The sequence below is a fragment of the Lates calcarifer genome, linkage group LG9 (genome assembly GCF_001640805.2).
Source record: "Lates calcarifer isolate ASB-BC8 linkage group LG9, TLL_Latcal_v3, whole genome shotgun sequence".
NCBI lineage: Eukaryota > Metazoa > Chordata > Actinopteri > Centropomidae > Lates > Lates calcarifer.
Window position 1 is genome coordinate 6,570,665 of NC_066841.1, and position 23,274 is coordinate 6,593,938.

At 40.3% G+C, this 23,274-nt stretch overlaps 1 protein-coding gene across 1 annotated transcript in view; it reads right to left on the minus strand.

The window, feature by feature from the left end:
• The window catches only part of LOC108886022 (ephrin type-A receptor 5), a 60,821-nt gene that overhangs the window by 27,749 nt on the left and 9,798 nt on the right, over positions 1–23,274 (minus strand). Inside the window, exons 3-5 of the mRNA XM_018680621.2 lie at positions 18,552–19,272; positions 3,500–3,655; positions 3,047–3,385 (exon numbers count right to left, since the gene is read on the minus strand). Of these exons, the coding sequence (XP_018536137.1) occupies positions 3,047–3,385; positions 3,500–3,655; positions 18,552–19,272 (1,216 nt within the window). The remainder of the gene's footprint in view (positions 1–3,046; positions 3,386–3,499; positions 3,656–18,551; positions 19,273–23,274) is intronic.

Consider the following 23,274-nt stretch of genomic DNA (forward strand, 5'->3'; position numbering starts at 1 on the left):
GCCCTAAAATATTACTGGGTTCTGTAGTCAGTTTGGTGATTACATTTTTCCTTTTTAAATTAATTTAAGTTTTACCCCCATCAAAATTATATGTACTGGTGTAAAAGGCAACATCAAAGCAGTGCAAAATACATGACTTGCCTTTTTAAAGCTGTGTAGCAGCACCAGACCTTGGAGTGATTTTGAATGTCTACAAGCAGTTCATGTCCACCTTTTCTCTCAGTCTTGCTTTTTCTTTCCTTATCACAACCTCTCCATCATTTCTCTCTCATAGTTTGTCTTCTCTACCTCCATCCTGTTGCTCCGTCTTTCTTGTTCCTCCCTCTCGCCTGCCTTTCACCTCTCCTCCTCATGAGCACCAACACTTTATTATTCAGCAGGGCTTCACAGGGACACTGTGAAATCACCTTTTTCACGGATCCCTTATCAAGTGTGACAGTTCCCACACATCAAACAGCAGATCCTCTGACTCCCTCTCTCTATCTCTGTCTGTCTCAGTCTCCCTGTTGCCCCTGTCTCTCTGTACTTTTGTTTTGGTATCTTGTTTTTGCCTTTTCACCCTCACCAAGCACAGGCACGGTCATAATGCGCAGTCACATGCAAGCACGACACAAGAAGGCAAAACACAGATGCTTACAACATTAATCAAAGTCCTGATAGGGTAATTACATCTGCAATACAGAGGTGAGGCTGGATCAGTGCATGTTAAGCTGCTCATTACAATTATGGCTTCACGACTATTGTTAAAATGATTGTTCCCATCACTTTGGTAAGTCAGTTTACACATATGACCTGCAGTGGTTGAAGTTCTCCCCATGCAGCGGTGAACACAACATGATTTGTGATACTGAGCCATTTAAATAATGTTGCTCTCGACTGCTCTTAAAACAACTTGACTTTTAAATACGAGTCTTACATTTTTCAAGAAAACTTGAGTGATTTTGGAGATATAGTTCATATTGACCTTTCCCACATTAATGAAACCATTCAACATCAGCAGCACAACACAACAGCACAGTAGCAGAAAGTTAAAATTAGGCAGACATAAATTAGGCTGTTAGCCAAGCAGGGTGCTCTAAAGTTCATGCATTGTTGTCAGTTTTGCTTTTACAGTAGTTTTTTTTCCCAAATGCAGGACAAAATCTTTTGGTGAGGCAATTTTAACTTGGAGCTGAAGCTATCTGTAAGTGCTGGTAAATTTAAACATTAACTTAAAATGTACCTTTAGCCTGGCTTTCCCTTTCTCTTTATGTTTTAATGGTCACTACATGCCTTCCATATTTTCTTGTTTCAGTTTTATTTTACTTTTACAATTTCTATGCTAATCTAATCTCATATGGCCATTTTGTTGTTTGTTCCATTTGTCTGCCAGTGTAAATTAAATTAAGTAAATAAGTCAATTAAATTACTTATTTGTAAATATATGTTTGAGTTATTCATCTTCTGATTTCTTGATTTCTGTGCCCTGTCCCAGTGACTGCTCCCAGCATGTGCTGCATTTCCAAGGCAAAACAAAAACACACTATAGCATTGCTTGTACCACATCCATGCCAAAGAGCAGCACATTTTATCTGCCAGCGATTCTGCCAGCCATGTGTAATCTATTGTAATCCTTAATCTCCACTTGGTCCAGTGACTGGCTAACTTTAATCCAGCTACAACTCCAATAAACTGAATGTGAGTTGTGTAGTCTGGTGTAATCCACTCAGTCTGCTGACAGCCACAGTGACAACACAGTTAAAGGACTGTCAGTACTCTCAACTGTCAGACAACCATCTGCCTCTCTCTCTGTCTGTCTGCCTACCTCTCTCTCTCCTACACAAACTGTACCCATCCTATTACTACTATTACTACTACTATTTCCTACTATTCCTTGACTGCCAATGAACCATCTGTTCAACAAAACGGAACAAACACACTCCTTCAAATTTGTTTTTTCTCTCTAGCCTTCCCTCCAGATGGAAGCCTTGGGGAGGAGAGCATTAATCTCATATTTTTCCTCATTTCATTACGCTGTGTGCTACCCCATTTCATTACAAGCAAATAAAAGAACTACACAAGCAAATACCTCCCGTAAATTTTAAAATGGGTTCCCAAAGCAGACATGAATTCTAATCTCCATTTAAAGGGAAGCTAACAAAGCATTGGATATTTACAGCTATGGGGTGCAGTGGGGCTCGTTCATTGTCCAATATTAGAGTGGTCCTTTATGTTTGGCCACTGTGCTGCTCACGTTAATGTCGTTGTGTTGGTTTACTGGTTTGCTCAAGCATAATTTATAGTTTTCTCACACAGATTTTCTAAGCTGCTCTGGGATCGCAAATAATAAAATATTCCCAGCAGCTACAAGTGCAAGAAAGATTACACCAGCTGAAGTTTTCTTTTTCACTGACAGCTCCTCAAAAATAGTACTTCCCAGCCTAAAATTAACATGTAAACTTGCATGTCATCAGCCCTGATTCATCATTGTTGATAGGCATGCAGAATAACACCTGCTACCACACAAGACACCCGTTATGCAAACAGCCTGCAAATCAAGAGCTTTCATTATGCCACAGATTCCTGCAAATCTTGTTGATGAAGTGTAATGTCTAATTGAGGGGATCAAGCTGCTTTTTCAATGACATAGCTGGATGCAAAGGCAAAAACAAAAAATAGGCTTTCCATTGAGCAACATTCCATCATTCACTGTGGGGATAGCACACAAGAGAGAATTAATACAGCGACAGATTTGTTGGACAAATACTGTGATGATTTGATCATCTGGTGTCTTTGTTATCAAACCCAGATATTCTCGCTTGGAATCCAACACGCAGGTTGGTCTGTGGCAGTCTCAATAAGGAGGGAAAGGGAAAAAAAAAGAGTCATGACAAAATGGTGATGATTTCTGTTTGGAAATTCAGAATAAGTTTAAATAGTGGGGGTGGGGGTAGAAACAGTACAGCTGTGACAGGACAGCTGTGGCGCTGATTGGAGCACTCATATGGAGACTGTGATTGACAAAACAGCTTATATTGACAGTTGTGACAGATCTGGTGCAACATACCTGCCTGATTGGTTGTCACATTAAGTGACACGTACTGCTTCGCGTGGTCCTTGGCCAGCTCTGACACCCCATTGACAGCCTCTAACAGGAAGCTGTAGTTGGTGTGTGACTGCAGGTCGGCCACCATCACCGAGGTGTTTGACAGGCTGACACGGCGTGGCAGAAAACGTACGTTGGGGCCACATTCCTCCAGGCCCCTTCCATCTGGCAAGACCTGTCGGCACAGGATGTTGTAACGCACGTCCTTCCTGCCCCCTGTCTCCATGGGGACAGACCACTCCAAGAAGACGCTGGTCTCGTTGACATTGGAGATGGCATTGCGCGGAGCAGAGGGAGGGCCTGAGAGAGAGGGAAAGGGGTTAGAAAAAAAGAAGAAATCAAACACATGCAATCATATCATACAACAGCATCTTGACAAACTTTGATTCATGCTATCAGGTATTATATCCTCACGTGTGCAGGCCATATTGGGAGGGTCAGAGTCAATCTTATAGTATCCATCCTCGCAGCTGCAAGCAGTGGCTCCTGTCTGCCTGGCCACACTGTGAGGTGGACATTTACTGCAGGCCAGAGACTCCAGCAACGAGCGATAAAACCCCACTCTGCAGACTGAAAGAAGGGGAGGAGGGTGCCAACGCCATGGGGTGTTTGGATAAAGAGGAGATGAGATGATAAGAGTAGACGTACAGGGAAGGGAAGGGGGTCATGGAGAGAGAGGTATCAAAAAAAAATTGGGGAGAGAAAAAGCAGGACAGCATGGTTAGTTTCTTTAAAAAAAGGAGGTCAGAATCACAGCGGTAGAAAAAATTCCCTGGGTGGTTGTGGTTGTTTTGAGGTTCCTCATCAGAGATACTACTGTAGTTGGAGGGTTGAAATTAAAAGGAGCATTTGTCACCTAGTTTTTGTTGCACATTTGTATTTTTTTGTTTCTTTTGAAGTTTGATTTCTTCTTATGTCCCTCTAGGGATTATTTCTTTTATCCAACGTGTACAACCCTGTTGTCTTCTTCACATTTTTTTTTTCCCCAAAAAAACAAAGCTTACTGTTTTTTCCTGTTGCAGGGGGTTTCCTTCTTATTAATATTAAGTCCTCTACTCAACTCAGTGATCTGTGACCAGCACCTGATTAAGAATTTGCACTTGCATCTGCTGCACGGTATTGTACCTGCCCAGCCCCATATGTGCAACATATACAAACAAATGCCACAAGCACAGAAACAGTCATCATCTCTCTTCCTCCCACGCACAAACACACACTCAGACAGCTGATCTAAGTGGGGCAGGTAGAGAGGAGGGTGACACCCTCAGAATGTTAACGCGCGAGAGTACATCAACAACCTCTGTCGCAATGGCTGCCCCCCCCCCCGCCTGCCAACCAATCACTTACTTATCACAGCATCATTTCCATCCTGAATTTGCTGTCGTGCTCAAATAGACACATGCAATAGGGGATGAAATACTAATGGGGTATTGGACTTGATAAGCAGAGTTCCATAGATTACTGTGTCCAGAGATATTGTATGGTCAGTGACAAATTTCTGTTTCATTTATTGTCAAAGAGAGAAGGGAAATAATGGCTGAGGAGAACATAGGTGAGGATGCCAGAGAGAGGAGTATAGGACAAAAGAGAAGGGATGAGCTATGTCTGTGTTTGTCCTCTAAAGGCTCTAAGGCCTGACGCTGTTGTTTTCACCAATTGTGAAGCCCACTCAGACTGCAACTGTGATTAAGAACTACATAATTAGACTTCCAGTGAGACGTTGGGGGGAGAAAGAACAGGAAAGGAGAAAAAACAGGAAGGTAAAAACGACATAAGGTGGGGGGAAAAGGCAATGGTGGGAAGAAAGGAAAAAGAGGAAGAAAGCAACATTTACGAGGGGATAGTGGGAAGAGAGGATGAAACAAAGGAGGAGCAGAGGGGAAGACTTGTGCGTGTGTGTTTCAGGCATTAGGCGGCGGTGGCTCTGATTCACCTTGACGGAACCTTGGCCCGTTGTCATGGAACATTAGGCCTGAAAAATTCTCCCTCTGCCCTGGATCGCTCTGTGTCTCACCTCTGCTTCACACACATACACACAAACACACACACGGGAAGCCTTTTGTTAATGTGTTTGGTGTGTAGGATGCCACAAGTTCCCTAATTATGAGTTGAGGCTCAAGACATTGCTTTTGAGGCATTCATGAAGCTGGCCTAGTTTTGACTGAGCAGACGAATAAATCTGATGACATAATTCATGCTCAAAAGAGCACAGATGCTAATGTATGCTTTTAGGGTTTATTTTATTCAGATGTGAAAAGATAAATAAATAAATAAATAATAAATAAATTCATTTTTTCACTGTTTTATTTTTCAGTTTGTTTTTGTTTTCATGGGATAAGCATATAAAAAAGGGATCCATATGTTTTGTATTAATTTTACTATTAACAGTCTATAACAATATACTACCTCTATGTGAGGGTTCTGTATTCGGGGCACTAGGACACACCTGATCCTTTGTCTGCTTCAGCCAGTTTTCTCAAACACACACACAAGCACACGCACGCACACACGCATGCACACACACACTCACATTTATGGTCGCATACAGATTTATTGTCATAGTCTGGTGTCTAGCTCTCCTTGACTTCATCCTCCAAACCCCCACGGCCAAATCAATAAAAATCTGGTGGCAGCTCATTTCACATATAGAGACACACAGGCACACATGCACAGAGTGAAGTATAATGGAGAATAGTAGAGAAAGAGAAAGAAGGAAAAAAATGGAGGCAAATAAAAAAACTGCTTTGGATATATTAATAATTTCAGATAGTGTGTTCAGATATCCATGCCAGTGTAACTATGATTATTTTTATTTATTTATTTTTATTTTTGGTGCTTAGCTCTCACCGCCTGGCGTGTCGGTGCTGCACTCCCCAAAGATCACCTGTCAATCAAACACTATGGTGTGGGCACAGCGTGGTACTGTAATGGCTCCTGACTTAGATTTCCTGTTGATCAAGTTTTTGAGTTTGTATGGATCTTTTTATTTCCTGTTGTATATGTCTGTTGGCCTCAGTCGCTGCCAGCTGTCACTGCTGAGGATAACTACTTTGTTTTTCTATTTATTTCACACACACTGGGGACGCATATCAGATAATGTTCACTATACTGTATGATCCAGGATTTTTTTTTTTTTCGGAAGAGCTACAAAGCTTTAAGTCAATGGAAGAGAAAATATGTAAGCTTTACTTTGGCATTTGAACTCTAAGCAAAATAAAACTGTCTTTATTTGCTTAAAAATGTTGCTGAAAAAAGAAAGATATTCAGCCTGTGAGTCAGATAGACATAGACATTTGCATAGACAGATAGACATTTGCTGATAATGTGGTGTCAAGGATTAGATGATGTGTTTTGATTAAATTAAAATAATGCATGGGAATGTCTTTCCCCTGGAAGTTGCAAATGATTATGAGAATGATATGAACATTTGCAATTAAAATGTGCAAATTGGTGTGAAAAAAAAAAACTCCATTGCATGCCACTTCAATGAAAGTTAATTCCAGTTGACTAATAATCACCAACAGGGTAGATGGTAAGTTATTTATTATCATTAATTCTAGCTCATCTCCATTTAGGGTAAAGAGATTATCCACGCTCTACAGGAAAAGCGAACACAGAACATGTGTGGAAATTAACGACATGCATTTATTGTTAGACATAACATGACAGCATGAGCGCAAATGAGTTAAATAGTTATATTATGTTGCACTTTTGACTGTTTTTGCTTAATTATGTATCTAAGGATTTACCACATGCAGGCGAAAGGGGGCATGAAGGTCAGGAGCAGCCAGCCAAAGGCTGAAACTGGGATAAATCGATTAAAATGCCACACAGGGTAAATAAGAACATACTGTATATGTTCAGTGTGGAGTTGAAGGGCAGCCTTAAAGTCAGGATGAGAGCGAAAAAGTATGCAAGTTAACTGGGTTTGACTATTGCTTTTATTTACCCTGTATACATTAGGTGGTTTATCGCTCTCGGGAAATGAAGCTTTTTACGCCAAATAATAAACCAGTGCACCCTTACAACACAATCAACGGTGTGTGCATTTATTATATTATATATTTTAGCCATGCTAGTGGTATGGCTCTGCTGATGTGATTTCTGCTGATGATTTGTCCACTACCTATAAATATAATGACATTTACATCAGCCTCAGCTATTCTTTGTGTTTAATTAGAAAATGTTAGCATGCTAGCGTGCTAAAGAAGGGATATTATATGGTAACTTGTATCTGCTAAGCATCAGCATGTTAGCATGGTCACCTTTGCTGGGCCTCAAATTGGATACTTCAGTTAACACAAGCACATGCAGAACACTATGTACACAGTATATTCACTGGCATAGTGATTTTTGACAGGGTGTTGATGTCTCAAACCAAACACAGCCACTGTGCACTCTCCAGAAAAGATGTTAACAACATGTGACCACAATTGTCACTGGCCAAAATATCCACCGTCTGTTGTGCTAACTTGAATAATAGAAAATAAACATTTTCCTTTCACGCTTGTGCCATCAGCCACAACCACATGTTCTCCTTCCTTGGCCAGCACTTTCACAACTTTGAAAATACGTTGATGGTCCTTCCCCTTCTGCTACATAGCCAAGATGAGGGTGAGAAGTGTCCATAATTTCACACTCAACTTTTTGACAATTTTGAATGCATGTTTCCATACTTGTCAGAGTGAATGTATTTATGCATGCAGAAAAGTGTGAGTATGGGAGAATGCAAATCCCAAAAATATATCAGAGGTCATAACACTTGAGAATGAATTTATTAAGCGACTATTTCCGTCACTTAATCTAACAATCTTTCTCATCATTTGTCTCGGTAGGTGCCCTCTAAAGAAATGCAAGGACAGGCAGATGGATATGAATCGAAGATCAGGTGGCTTTAATTGTCTTGAAGTGACATACCCACTCATGAATACATTGTTACAGCCGATCACACACAGGTACACACACAAACACATGCGCACTTCATTGTGTTGAGATTAGTTATGGTCATGGCTGGCTAACTGAAATGGCTCACTCCTCATTGTGAATGCAACCTTAACAGACGTGTTGGTGGTATTAGCATGTGTGTGCTAGTGTGTATGTGTGTTGCCCTTGGGCAAGCTGTCTTTCTGATGCTACGCAACTCTTAACGCATGGAACAAAGGGTAAAAGGTAATTAATATGCAATACACACTAATGCGCCTGTGTGCAATTGTGTGTGTGTGTGTTTCTGTGTGAGGTTAATACGTAATTAATATGCATCACACACTGGCATCCCAGGCAATTAAGGATCCAGCAGTGTCCGTTGATGCTTCTTAACGAGCGTCCTCTTTAATTGGAAACATTTCACTGTAAACATGTTGATTTATATGACTGGTTGTTATTTGGTGGGATTAAAGAGAGTAAGCGATTAAGGCAGAGAGAGATATTCATACTTGAAGAGGGGTGGGTGGGTAGATGGGTGTTATAAAACAGAAGATAAAGTTAAGCATTTCAGTTAACATTTCTAAGAGTGTAGAGACAGTACGGATCCAATATTACATTCCTATTGATATATGATAAGAACAAATTTCTAAATATCATAAGGTCAAGGGTCATTTATCACAAAAGAATCTGATTGGGAGTTGGGAGATATCTAAAGAAAGAAAATAATTCATGACTACTGTCAGAACCAGTAAACACTAAGTGAAAGTCATGTTTTTAAAGCACAGATGCATTTCCAGCAAAATGTACTCAAAGTATCAAATACAAGCATTATGCAGGCATTGTTAAAATATTAAGTACTTGCATAACAGTACTTGACTAAGTATACTCACTGCAGTTATGTTCAACCACACAATGTCAAATATAACTTCACAATTCAGATAAAATAAGACCAAAAAGCCAAACCGCTCGTACTACTGGTTGGACGTGACAATCACTGATATTTTCATCTTTCCTGTCACTCTTCCAATTGTACACAGATTCAACAGGACTGATATAAACGTAAACTTTGACAGAAGAAACACAAAAAAATGGTAAGGCTGAATTTCAATACTATGCCTATTTTGTTAACAGATACTATTGTGGACTAATAAACCGGCTAAGGAAACACAGTAAATATCCTGTTCCTGTATTTGTCCCACAGCGAGCTACTGGCCTAAGGAACATAAACACAGTGTGTGTGTATGTAGGCCTATTTGTGTGTGTGTGTGTGTGTGTGTGTGTGTGCGTGTGTGTGCATGTATAAGGGTTTCATACCTTCATGCATTATTTTTGTATTATTGTGTTTGTGTTCATGTATTCATGTGTATGTGTTGATGCACGCTCATATTTGTGTATGCCGTGTGTGAACACAAACAAAGGCAGATGATAATACCACAAGAATATACAATAGAGTCAATGGGGTTTTCCTGTCTGTTGGAAGACAGGAGGAGGTCATTGTCTACACCCATTTATTCTCACAATCAGGCCACAAGCAGAAACCAGCAGGTCAAGAGGGTCACGACAGTGGTCCTTCATAAACTAATTCATTGGGCCAGTTGAAGTCTAGAGGGGAACATTAAATATTAGCAATACATCATAATGATAAATCAAGTGTCACATTATGCTGACCATATGTGTTGGAAAATAATTCAACCAAGTGAATATCTGTGACACTAGTCTACATATTATATTACTGTTTCAGCATTTAGTTGACACTCATTTATTTGAAATATTGAGTCCCTAGCAGTGGACCAACAATTGTGAAAAAAATTGCAACCACCCACAAATTGGGTGTGCAAGGGTCAGTGTCTCAGTGGTATTACAATACTCCTGAGACATTTGATTTAAGCAAAAAGTGGAGGGTGAGACATGCAACGATTGTGCATGAAATTGGTTGTGAGTCTAATAACATTTCTTCTGTCCTGTTAAAATACAACAGTGCAGAACATTTATGTGTCTGTGTGCATGTTCGTGTGTGTCTATGTTTGCTGATGCAAGAGCTGTGACTGCACAAGTCCTACTTTAAATTACCCAGATGCATGCTGATACACTTCTGTATGCAATTTGATTTCATTGCCAGGAATACTTGTTTTGATTTCTTTTTTTAAAAAAATCAGCCAGAGGCTACAAGAATGATCAGGTAATTAGTTAATTTAGAGACAGCGCCACAGTTGTTTTTCCAGGGCTCATCTGCATTGTATAGCAAAGATAAATGCATTGATAACTTGTACTGTACAATGGCTGTGTAAGCCCAAATTTCCCAGAAAGCTTAAATGTCAGTTTGTGTTTGTAAAGGTGTAAGCTTTTATCCTAAAATGAAGAGGGTGCCAGTCAGGGCTCTAAAATATGCATCTTTGCTAAAAATCAATATTGGTGGGACTAGAAACAGCACTGAGATACAGAAATTCAGTTTCACCACCACTATTTTTCAATGAAAGTATAAAAAAAACATGTCAATAACTAAATAATAATTGTTTTGTAAACTGTATCATATGAGAAACTCAACACCTAACATACATGAAATATAAGTGTCCATAACCATAACCAGTCTAACCAGTCCTACAAGCCACTGCTGACTGGGCCACTGGAGACGACCAGGCTTTCATGGAAAGAAGCTGGCTCTGCTGAATGAAACATTTTATGAATATTTCACCAACTGCAGGAGTGTGTGTGTGTGTGTGTGTGTGTGCTCTTGTAATAATATCTCTGTGAGGACACTGTAGCTTGCCCACATTTGTTCGAAGCGGGGTGTGTGGGTTCAGACTTGGTTACAGGGCAAAGATCAGAGTCAGATTCAAGTTCATATTAGGGAAATAAATGGGGTTATGAATCTAGTTATGATGGTTGTGGCTAAATCAGGGTTAGGTGTTAGCGCTATGTCATTTAGAGTTCTCACAAGTATAGTAAAAACATGTCAATGTGTGCACACGTTTGCAGGGGGAAGGGTAAAATGGAGGAAGCACTTCTGGGAAAGTCAGTTTACCCAACAAGCACTCAGGAAGCACTTTAGTTGTCATGACAGCATCACCACGTTGAGATGATGGGGAGATGGAGAGGGGGTGGGGAGAAAGATGGAGGAGAGAGAGAAAGAGAGAGAGAGAGAGAGAGAGAGAGAGAGAGAGAAAGAGAAAGAGAGAGAGAGAGAGAGAGGAAAATGCAGGAGGAGAGTTCAGAGGGAGGGAGTGTAGGAAAAGCCTGTAGCAGTTTCCAATTGAACAAGATCTAAAAAGATGAATGGTGGCTCTTTCCGTGATAAATCCAGTCGATTCATATTTCAGGAGATGGTGGAATCAGAGAGGCTTCCTGCCACTTCCAGATTTCTGCACCATCATTCACCACACTGCTCTGTCTCTGGAGCAATTCTGAGATGACAGAACTTCTATATTTATGATAATTAAACAATGTTTAATTCAAATGGTAAAAAGTTATAAGACACATTAAGGGGGGAACAAATATCTGACTTGCCGTTGGATTTTTTAGATCTAGTTAGATAGATAGGATAGGGGCACACGTTTTGGCTGCTAAATATTCAGCTAAAGAAGCATGCTAATATTGTATAGCTAACACTATCTCTAATAAATATAGCCACCAAAGATATATGATGTAATCATTATGATTTGTCACCTCCAAGACACAAAATTAATTAAATGGCCATTTTACTTGGAATTCTGTAACATTTTATTTAGTAAGGTAAAATTTTGAGATTTTTTTAAATACAGTGATGATGCAGATATCGTGCTGGCTATTTTTGCTCAAATAAATCAGTTTCCACTGTTATAGCTACACTGAGAAAATTTTGAGATGATAAAAAGTCTATTATCCTGAGTAAAGAGATGTTAGAAACTTGTGTCTCTTCTCCTTCTCGGGTCTAGTTATATGTGGTGAACATAATCAGGACATATAATTTCAAACTTTGTAGACAAACATACAACATGATGATTTTGATTTTTGATGAAGTTTTACTTAAGACAGTGTATATCCCAACAGTGTAAATCCCGTGCGAGATGGACCAAATGTTTGGCATGATACAAAAATACAAATTAACTAAAATCAACGAATTAATACATGAATAAATCCAACCAAAAGCAAGGTGGTGTTGCCACACAGATCCTTATCAGCACATGTTGGTAATCATACTGAAATGGCAGATGCTGGTATAATCGTGTGTCTCTCTGTGTTACGCAAGTGTTTGTAATACCCTTGTCAGAACACCATCAACCACAAGCCCCACACCGAAAGTGTGAGCTGCTCGTTCACCAGCCCATAATTCCCCGGAGGAAGAAGGCAGAAAGCTTCCTCACATTACTACGCCAGCGAGACAGTTTCTGATGGCAGCACCACCACCGTGACCAGATCGAGTTTGACATATGCTGCAGTGACGTCTGACAGGCAGGCAAACACAGAGGAACATCAGGGGAGCCCTGGCACTGAAACAAAGTATCGTCAAGGGAAATCCAGCTCTTCCCGTGACACACACAGCATTCGCCGAACAAAATTCTCTCCAGGTTTATTATTCTACTACTGAGTGGCACTTTATCATTCTAGGCAATTCTCTTAATTGATGATACCAACAGTCATTCTCATTTTCACTTGTATTCCTCATCTACTGTCATTCTTTTTCCTCCTTTCATGCTCTGACTTTGCTGCCCATCTTGTACCTCCAAGTCTTTTTTTCTTTTGTCACGTGAATTCAGCGCAGCCTGAATCCTGCCTGAGAGCTGTCAATCTGAGGACTGCATTCAGCCTTTATTTCATCTTCTCAGCATGGCATTCGGCTCTTATTCTGTCATTCTGACATCCAATTTAGCCCTTTTCTTCATTATTCCAACAATGAATCTAGCCCTTATTCCATTATTCCATCATTCCAGTATGTCATTTAGCTCTTTTACTGTCATTACAACATTTCACTCAGCTCATGTCATTATTCCAGCATTCAAGGAACTGTTATTCCACCCAACATTCCTTTCAGCCTTTAATCTGTCATTTCAACTGTTCATTTATCCATTATGGAAACACTTTTTCACCCAAAAATAAACAACAATTTCACCCCTTATTTCACCAATTTTCCATTCCCGTTCCATTCACTTATTCCTTCATTCAGTGTGTTTACCCAAACAGGAGGAATCTTGTTGTGATAAGGCTTTTGGAGTATCCAAACATCACACCCTGGTTCCAAATACCTTGATAAGCTCTTATCCCAGTTTTAAGAAATCAGACTTTGCTCAAGATAATATGCCATGTAAACACCTTATCCAAGTTTCTGATAAGTCTGGGCCATGAGTGCTGGTGCGTTCAAGTTGCTCATTCAGCTCTGCTGTCACAGGGAACATTTCAGGAAATCATTTCCACCATTCCTCATAACTATGTACAACGGCTCACTTCTGTGTGACAGGGAAAACATACTACCATCCGTACACACTGTCTTTATATTTACTTCTACTGCATTTATTATACACTGCCGTTTGGCACAGTTTTTACTGCACTCCTACCTTTCTTAAATTGCACACTGTATCTCTGTCTAATGCGGTTTCTAATGTGTATATTGTATATCCTCATTCCACATCTGGCTCTGCAGGTCTCAAGATCTGCAGTTGTGGTTTAAATTTTTTATTCTATTGCCATCCCCAGTCTGTTGCAACATGACATTTTCCCCCGATCAATAAAGTACATCCATTTATCTGTCCGTCCATCCATCAGTCAGTAAAATAAAACAAAACCAAGAAGGAAAAAATATTATTGAAAAAAGGTAATGACAAATTATGCTACTGTGGCACAGTATTGACAGCCAACCTACAAACTGGGTTCATCCTAATAATCTATAAAAAAATGATATAAATAACCAGGTTCCTGAAGCCTCACATAAATGTTATTCCCTAAATATGATCCAAACCAGAATAAGACTCAAGACTGAGTTTCTGCTCATTCTGACACCTAACTCAGTTCTTCCATAAACCCAAAATTCAGCTCAAACATTATTCCAGTGCTCCACTCAGCCATTATTCCCTCATTCTTTCTAGTATTCATTCAGCCAAAGTCACATCTGCTGAACTCAATCTACAATCCCCCTCCTTCCTCCTCATCTCCTTCATCCATCTGCCCACTTCTATCCTCGGTTATCCTTCCTCTATCGCCATCACCCCTGAAACAACACTCATCCATCTCTGCGTCTCTGTGCCCTCACATCCTGTGGTGTGAAATCTTCAATTTATCTTGCGTCCCCTTGTTTAGCCATCAATTCTCCTCTCTATACTCCTCTCATCCTTCCGTCTATCTATTCATACATCTCCTCTCTTTAGTCTCGCTGGGCTGACAGTGCTGCGGGCTACCACCAATTATCCCGGCTAAAGTTGTGCCTACATCTATATATCTAACACAATCACCTACAGTATCTTTAGATGTCATCTGACACAATATTATGTCTGGTATGATAAGACAGCATCACCACACACTTTAAATGTAAATATTTTTACTTTTACTCTCTAGGCATCTTTTACTTGCTGTGAATTTTAAAAAATAACACATATTACAGGAATATTAAATGATAATGTTAACTATGCTGCAAAAAAGAAAAAAAAAATTGAAAAGGACAATGGGAGAAGATAGGGATGAATAACACAAATGATGTTGTACAACATGCTTCATCATTTCACCACTGAGGAAACCACTCACACTGTGCTGGTGTGTTGTGTCTGAATGTTTTCCATAAATAGAGATATACTTTTGAGAGAGATGTGTGTGTGTATGCATATGAGGAGGAGGGAGAGGGATAAATAAGGGAATAAGGGAAAAATAAGACAAGAGCTGGATTGTTAATGGAGGAAGATGGACAAATCTTTAAAGGAGGGAGGAGAGGGAAGTTGAGTGAGAAGCACTGGCAAGAGTGTAAAAGACAAGATCGTGCTAATGTTGGCAGCAATGAAGAGGAAGAGAAGGAAAGAGGGGGATAGATGGACAAGGAATAACAGGCAAGACAAAATGAGAGAAAGAGAGAGGAAAAAGGACACTGATGCAAGATGGGGAATGGAGGTATTGACAAAGAGACAGAAAACAAAGGACTGAGACGGCGAGGACGAAGTGGAGATGTGGGAATGAGATAGAGCGGCAGAAAGAGAAGAGGAAAAAGACAAAGAGGAGGAGAAAGAGGTGTCCATAACAAGTTCTGTCCTACATTCACAAAGGCTGCGTTAAATCATGCTCTACTAGACAGCACACACAGCCAATACAGCCAGGATCCACGCAGACTTAGACATTTTCTCTCATTCACACACATTGTACTGTATTCTGACCTGCAACCCACTGATTCACAGTCTACAGTAAGCATGCTTAAAACATTAACTGAAAAGGCTGAACACAGGCTATCAAATAAATTCTGGCTATTAACAATGCTCTGTCTCCTTTTAAACAGCTCTACCCTTTTTAAAAACACACCGACATTTACAGAGAGGGCAAAGTAGACATAATGGAGAGAAAATTAAACCACTACATCCAGTACAGGTTCTCCAATCCAACACGGCAGATGTTCACAGCTTCCACATCTGAGAGCCAACCAGAAACCATCCCACATAAGAAAACATTGAATACATAACTCCTCGCAGTACGGAGTGTGGGCAATCTTTCAGCGTCTCAAAAAAAAAAACACAGAATTGAACACTTCACGCTCCAATATGAGTGACTGAAATGCACATGAAAAAGTGTTTGCTATGGCAGTGAACACATATGGTTACAAAGCTGAGAGAGAAGAGACCCTGCCGTGTTTCCCTCTGTAAACACTTTAACAGTCTCATCTGCATTTGAAACTGTGAAGAAAAAAATCATCCTGTAGCTTCACTAATTGCGAGGAGTATGTTCTATTCCGACTACTTACCACTGAGTATGTTTACTTCATTTTACTGTACATATGACATACATAAAAAAAAAACAGAAAAACAAATGAATCAATTTTGTGTGTGAGCACCAGAGCTGTTTTTATTCTAAAATGTTTAACCAGTGGTAGAAATTTGCATATCACATTACTTCATCTTCCTGGAATGCAAAACACTCAGAAACTCATTAAAATGAAAATCAGTTAAACCTTCTGCAACACTGTCATTCTGCTGTAACATGACAGTGAAAACAGGCTAAACTGTTCTGTATTTCACAAGACATGATTCTAGGGTCAGATTTGCAGGGCCATATAACACCCTCACATCATGGTTACAATAGGAAAACTCATTTTTGGCTCAGTCTACACCACAGCAGATGCAGTTGTGCTTTATATTCATGTCTCATGACACAAAAATACAGTTTTAATCTTTGCTGCTGTCCACACCAGCTCTATGCAGTTACAAACCACTTTTTGACTAAGTCTTTGGAAATGTGAAAATATATTTCCAATTAAATACATAGGCCTCTAAAACTTATACTGTAAAACTTATATAGTATTTGAGCACACTGGGATCTGTTCACTTTAAAAATGGGAAAATGTTTTTGGTTTCAGTTGCATGACACATATGCATACATTATGCTCAGTTTGCAGATGATAAAAAGATGACTTGCAGATGCTAGTTTTATAAACTAGAGAGTATTTTACTCTCCCTTTTGGGTTCTGAGCTTCATTTAATGTTTCAAATGTGAACATAGTTTCAAAACTACCAGAGTATATATAAATGAAGAGACCAATCAATCAACCATCATCATCTCTAGAACAATGCCACTGATGTGTTAAAAACTGAAGGAAATAAAACTGCTGTCTGTAATATTTTGTGTAAATGAAACATTAGCATGACAACAACTAAATAAGCTCTGCACATTGCCAATAATGTATAAAGATACAAGTCTAGTCTACTAGAGCAAAAAATGAGACTACATTATTTTCAGATGAAACTACTGTACATGTAGTGTACCTCTGAATGTTCTCCAGCAGGCTTCGGTTGACCTGACTGGTCAGACCAGATTAGTCAAAAGGCACAAGTCTGTAAAGCATAATTAGCTTTGCCATAACTGGGCTGCAAGCTAATGAGCGGTAATCACAGTATTACTCAGATGTTGACACATCTTTATTCTTGCACATATGTGTCCTTTCTGAGTACAGTGTTAATGTGTAGTGCATAATATCCTCAAAGCTGTTCCTTTTCTAAACTGCACAAATTTTGTTGATATGATATAGAATGAGGTCTCAGGTATTACCGGTGAACACCATAATGTTTTTATAGCCTTGTCAACGGCAGATCTGTAACAGTCTGGGTGACTGCGCAGTCTGCTGCTGTATGACTCCAGGCAGGCCAGTAACCTACTGACAGCTATTTCCTAATGATCTCCCCACAGAGACTCCATGTCTGACGAAGTAAAGCTAGAGATGGTTTATTTCAATAGCTCCTATGTTTTACCACTTGATTATAATGAACTGATCATAGATAAAGAGGCACTAGTCCTAAAGGAAAAGGATTTACTGTTGGACCTTTTGGGGGCGTTGTATGATGGATTCAATAGAAATTCAGATACGCACACCACTAACCATCTTTCTCTAATGTTCAAGCCAGTTTCCAATCTATGTATCATACAAGCTTTGTGGCACAGGAATAATACAGTACATCCAATGTATCAGTGCTTAAGCCATGGCTAGCAGGACATGGTTTTGAGCTACAAACCAACATTACTGGTTTCAGAATAGAAAGTACAAAGGACAAGGGTTGAGTGGGTTTATAAAATTCAGATTTCTTATACACTACGCACACACTCCTACAAAGGAATGTGCAAATTAGCAAAGCAAAAAGTTAGTTCATCACTTGAGACTGACAATTGAACATTGCGTGAAGAGATGAAACACTCAAGAGCTACCAGATAATCACACATTTCAATTTTCTGTACCACGTAGCTTCATGCCCGCCGCAATAACCATCCTCTGGATTTTTTCTGAAATTTCGCCATGCCACTCAGAACTGCTCTTGGCTACACAAGTAGAGTCTAGTGTGCAAGTCTGAAAATTGAGTAATTTAAAGAAAGCACAGAGAAAGATTGGAGAGGAGTGAAGGAGAGAAAAATAGAGAGGCCCTGGGTGCCCGTGGAAATGGCAGTTAAGGTCGGCGGTGGGGATGTTTGGGCTCGAGTCGGGAGCAGAACAGCGGCTGTGTGAGAGCAGCAAAGTGCTGCAGGGCTCAGGGGAATACCCTGCACTAAGCTGGGGAGAAACACACACACACACACTCAGACACGCATATGCACGCAGTGAGAAGCACTCTTAGTAAAAGAATAAACAGATCCATGCACACACTCCAGCACACAATACTAAAAACAAACATGCATGGATATAAAAATAAACACACAGGATGAAGACAGTAACCCAAAAGAAGCACAAATATGAATGTGCACTCGCAAACCCAAGAAGACCACAAATGTGACCACTGAGCAGTGATATGTAAAAAATAAGTAAAAAGTGGGAAATTCTCACTTTTGAAAAACTCGATTTGGGATAATGTGATGCTTTTTGCTTGATAAGTAACCACATCAACTTTACTTTCCCTCTCACCTTGACATGATCCGTTGATTTCCTCAAACCCTGGCTGGCAAACACATTTCCCGATAGGCACCAGCCATTCTCCCTCCGTGCTGCAATGCATCCTGGGAGGTTCATACAGAGGCAGGGAGTTATTAACGCAGCGGCCCACCACCTCCACCAGCTGCGAGGCCTCTGAGCCTGGGATGGTGTCGGGGAACTCAGCCAGACTCTTCACCAGAAACGGGCAGCGTTTGTAAAAAACTCGCACCGAGACTAAAGCGATGCACGCCCCCAAATCCTGAAACGCCAGGTAGAAGCCTTTTCGGGTCAAAGGACCTAAATCACGGACTTCAGTGTTGAGCTTCATCACGCGGTCCCCCAGGTCCAGCTCTGTGAAGCTCTCGTCAGCTGCTATGGTGTCAATTTTGATGTATCTGCTCTCCTTCATCACCCTGTCTTCCTCCTCCGTCATCCCCGTTCCATCTCTCATCTCTCCATCCTCCATTTCCTCCTCGTCCCCATCCGTTTCGTAGTAATACATGTTAAACGTCTCTTTGCAGGTCCCGACCCCACCAGGCAGGCTGTTGCAGTCTCTCAGGGTGAACTTGAGCTCTATGAAGACCCGCTGGGCGCCCTCGGTCAGGATCCAGTTGGTGTGGAGCCAGTTGTTCTGGTTCTGCTCCATGACCCGGCACACTTGGTAGGTGTGGATGGGGGCGTAGTCCTCGTCTACTTCACCAATCTCCTCCCACTGAGGCAGAAAAAAGACAGGAGGTTACAGGGAGAAGGGAAAGAGAGCACTTCCCTTTGATAATGAGGATGTCGAGCTGGGTATCAAAGCTTAGTACTTTTCTGGTGCTGTTATGGGAAATTGTGCTTAAAGTATCAAAAGTAAAAGTACTCACTGATGCATCAAAGTGTAAGTAGCATTTTACTGTTGTAAGTAGTTAAATGGAGCTAGTTTAATCTACTTTACATATACTTAGTTTAGTCCAATGATACTCAACCAAGAGGTCAGGCCCCTGCAAAAGGGTCACAAGAAAGGAAATTAGAAACAATTACACAAATTGATATCTATATGTTTGGACGATTTTAGGTATTTGTTATGGAATATTGGTTAATTTTATATTTCTTTGCCTGGAACAGTTATTTCAATGACACAGTTTGAGAAGTTTCTGTCTTCAACTGCTCACAAACACTGGCTATGCAGTGGATTTTATAAGCTTCATATATGTCTTGCTTATGCGGAAACCTAATCTGAAAAGTACCTTGTAAATATTAGATAAATGTAGTTGAGTACAGAAAGTACAACATTTCTATCTGGAATTTAGTGAAGTATAAAGTAGTATAAAATGGAAATATATGGCTGTAGTCCTCAAAGCAAGGAATCAAAAAAAGTTTAGTTTTGATATCAGTGTCAAAACTGGGGTATCATATCTGTGCTAGTGTTAGAAAAATTCAAATTATACCCTCAGCAATGCGTTTTTGAATGGCTTAACAGTAGGGAGGAAATTTTAAAGAGAGAGAGAGTGTCTACGTATAGATAGCAGAATAATCCTCATCCCTTCCACCTCATTTCCTCCCACTGCAACAGACAGACAAGAATGAGATAGTGTTATAGGGCATATATGCATTTACCATAAATGAGAGGTAGAGTTCTTGTCAGCGAAAAAAAGAATTAACGTGCACTTAAACGTGTGTTCATCTGTGTGTAATATACAGCCAGAGCTCCATAAAGTGTGTATGTGTATCCATTCCTGCCTGTGTGTGTGCATATATGTAAATTATTCTGTCAGTGTTCTAGCTTGTGCTTATGTGAGCGTCTGCATCCATGCCTGCGTGTGTGTGTGTGTGTGTGTCAGACAGCAGCATTAATTCCCTCTGCAGGTCTCCTGGGATATGGCTATTATCTGCATCACTAGCACTCTCCCATGGCTAATACAGGCGCTTCATCATGTCACTGTAATATGGCCAGAGGGACCAGACTATGATCTGGTGTTATAGCTTAATAGCCCATATTAATCAATCCTTGCTGTAGCTGTTGTGTACAACCTTCTGTCTTTGTCTTTTCTCTCTCTTCTCTCTGTCTTGTTCACCATCTGTCTTTTTTCACAATTTTCTTTTTATCCCTCCTTGCTTTAGTCTTTTCTCTGTTGTTTTATGGTTATTATCACTCAGTTTCTGAACCATTTGTGAATGAATACAGGCATTATCAAGTGTTATTATACAGTATGTGTCTTGTTAAACGCACATACCTTAGGGTTTATATGCTTACAGTGTGCGTTTTCAGTTTTAGTCCCTGAGAGTGAGGAAAGTGGAAAGTGAAGACACTTTGAATGTTGCCAATTCAGTGAAGTTGGGGGTTCAGATGTTGTTATGTTAGTTAGGATTAGGTTAAGGGGAAGGGTTTCATGCATTATGTTGAGGAGGGTCCTCACAAATATAGATACACAAACATATCTTTATGTGTGACTGAGTCCCTATCTCTCCCAGACTCTAGCCCAGTCAGTCCCAGTGCAGACATTAAGCCTCTTACTGGTTAGATCACACAGATCCACCAGCCTGCTCTGAGCTTTACACAGCTTAACACACACACACACACACATACACACCAATCATCATTGGTAGCCCAGCAGGGAGTTGAACAGATGACCTTTACTGGTCTTGCATGGAACCAAATGGGTTCAGTATCTCTGGATGAAGCGTGGTTGCCATTGTTGCCACTGGAAATCTTCCCACTCCGCAGCTCGACTATATTAATAGTGTTTGATTACTAATGGAAGTGGGACATGACACTTGCATAAGCTAAGTCGTTTAAAAACTGAGTCATTTTACAATGCTTTAACATGAGCCATTAGTTTGCCAATAAATACCCTGTATGAAATGAGATTAGAAGTGCATTCTTCCATTGAAGGTTACTGGGTTCAAACTCTTGCTTTCCATGAAATGGTGTCCTTACTTTCTTGATGTGATGTATTTCCTATTAAAATAGGGGGGATCCATCTCAAGTATAAAATAAAGGGCTTTCATTTAAGGAAAAAAAACACTACACACTTTAGTGGTAGATCTTTTTAGTTACACACACTTGATGTGACCACTGAGCATGCGTGGATTTGCAGGACGCAGCTGCTTTCTAGGAAGTTCAAGTGCCTTTTCATGGGACCTTGTAAGACTTCAGTACATGGTATTAGGTGGGTAGGGTCCTCAGAGGTCAAACACGAAGCTTGGTTCAGAGAGCAACACACTAACACCGCAAGGTCAGGGCCACCCATGCTGATAATGTGAGTTGCTTTAGAAACAGAAGCATGCACTAAATACTGTACTGTTTAAAATCTAACTACTAGTTTTATGGCATATCTATTTTTGATTTGCCTCTTTATCTCTCTCTGTTTCTGTAAAGGAATTAACTGCTGTTTGTTTAAAAAAAAAAAAAAAACATTCTAAATTATAATCTTCAGTGCACCCACCTCACCTTTCATGTAATTCACATAGTCTCTTTTTACAGGGTCAGTTCACCCAAAGTCCAAGAAAGCAACATTTTTTCCCCACTTATCCCTCGTGGTATCTAGCAATACAGATACCTTTATAATTATCTGCTGAAGGTTTCGGATATGTTTCAAAGATTTCTGCTGTGTCATTCCTTAAAACAGTATCCCTGTTTGCTTGTTGTGTGCAGTTTCCATTAGAACCACTGAGTTACCACGACACTGCTTCCAAAAAGAACTGTCTCTCTTACAGTTTATAAATGTATGTTTTCCAAAGAAACTTCTTGTATATTGTATTAGAATGGTTTCTCAACACCAACTGCAATTTGGGTGACTTGACGCTTTATTGTGAACAATCAAAAAGCCAACAGACTGAGAGTTTTGAGTTCCTTTGATGGTGAATGTTCCCAGTGATCAGAGGTTCTTAATTTCAGTCCTTACAGACCCTCTCATGCAGCCTTAACCTCCCTTTCACTTCTGCAGTGTCTACTCTCTACCCTCTGCCCTTTTCTAACTTGCTCCCTACACTGAACTGTCCTTATAGGCATCCCTCTAGTTTCTCATTAGTGTGTTTGTTTTGTTCACTATTATGTGTGTGGTGTGTGCTTGTGAGTCCGTGTGTCACATCCGTCAGCAGACCCCCTGTGGCTGTGCTGAGTGCCCTCCTGGCTCAAAGTCTATAAAGCTGTCTGCGACTTATTATTACCCCCCATTACCACTGACTGTCATGACACTATAATAGATCTGTCCTGCTCACTCCCATACAAGAATCCCCCTCAACCCTAACCCTAACCCTCCCACCCCCCCTTTTTCCATGTATTTCTGCCTGCATCTCATTCACTCTAACATCCCCCTACTCATGCCTCATTCCTCTGCCTTTTCATTTCATCCATGTCTATCATCATTTTCCCTCTATGTGTCCTCTATTCTTCCTTTAATTATCCAATCTTAAGTCTAACCCAGAAACACTGTTCGACCACATCCCCCACTTCTCCATCTCTCCCCCTTCCACTTGCAGCTCCTGGCTTCTCGTCTTCCTCCTTGTCCCTGATTTCTGCTTCTCTCCTTTTCTGTCCTTAAACTTCTCTCCTCCTTCCCTTCCTCCTGTCACACTTCCTCTAGTTAATCTCCACCATTCTCTTATCTTTCTCCTCTCTTCTGTCCGCTTTTTACCTCTCCTTGTCTTCCCTCCTTCATGGTACTGTAATGTGTCAAGGGAAAAAGAGAGGATACACTGAACAGCACAAGAGCCGCAGCACAACAAATCT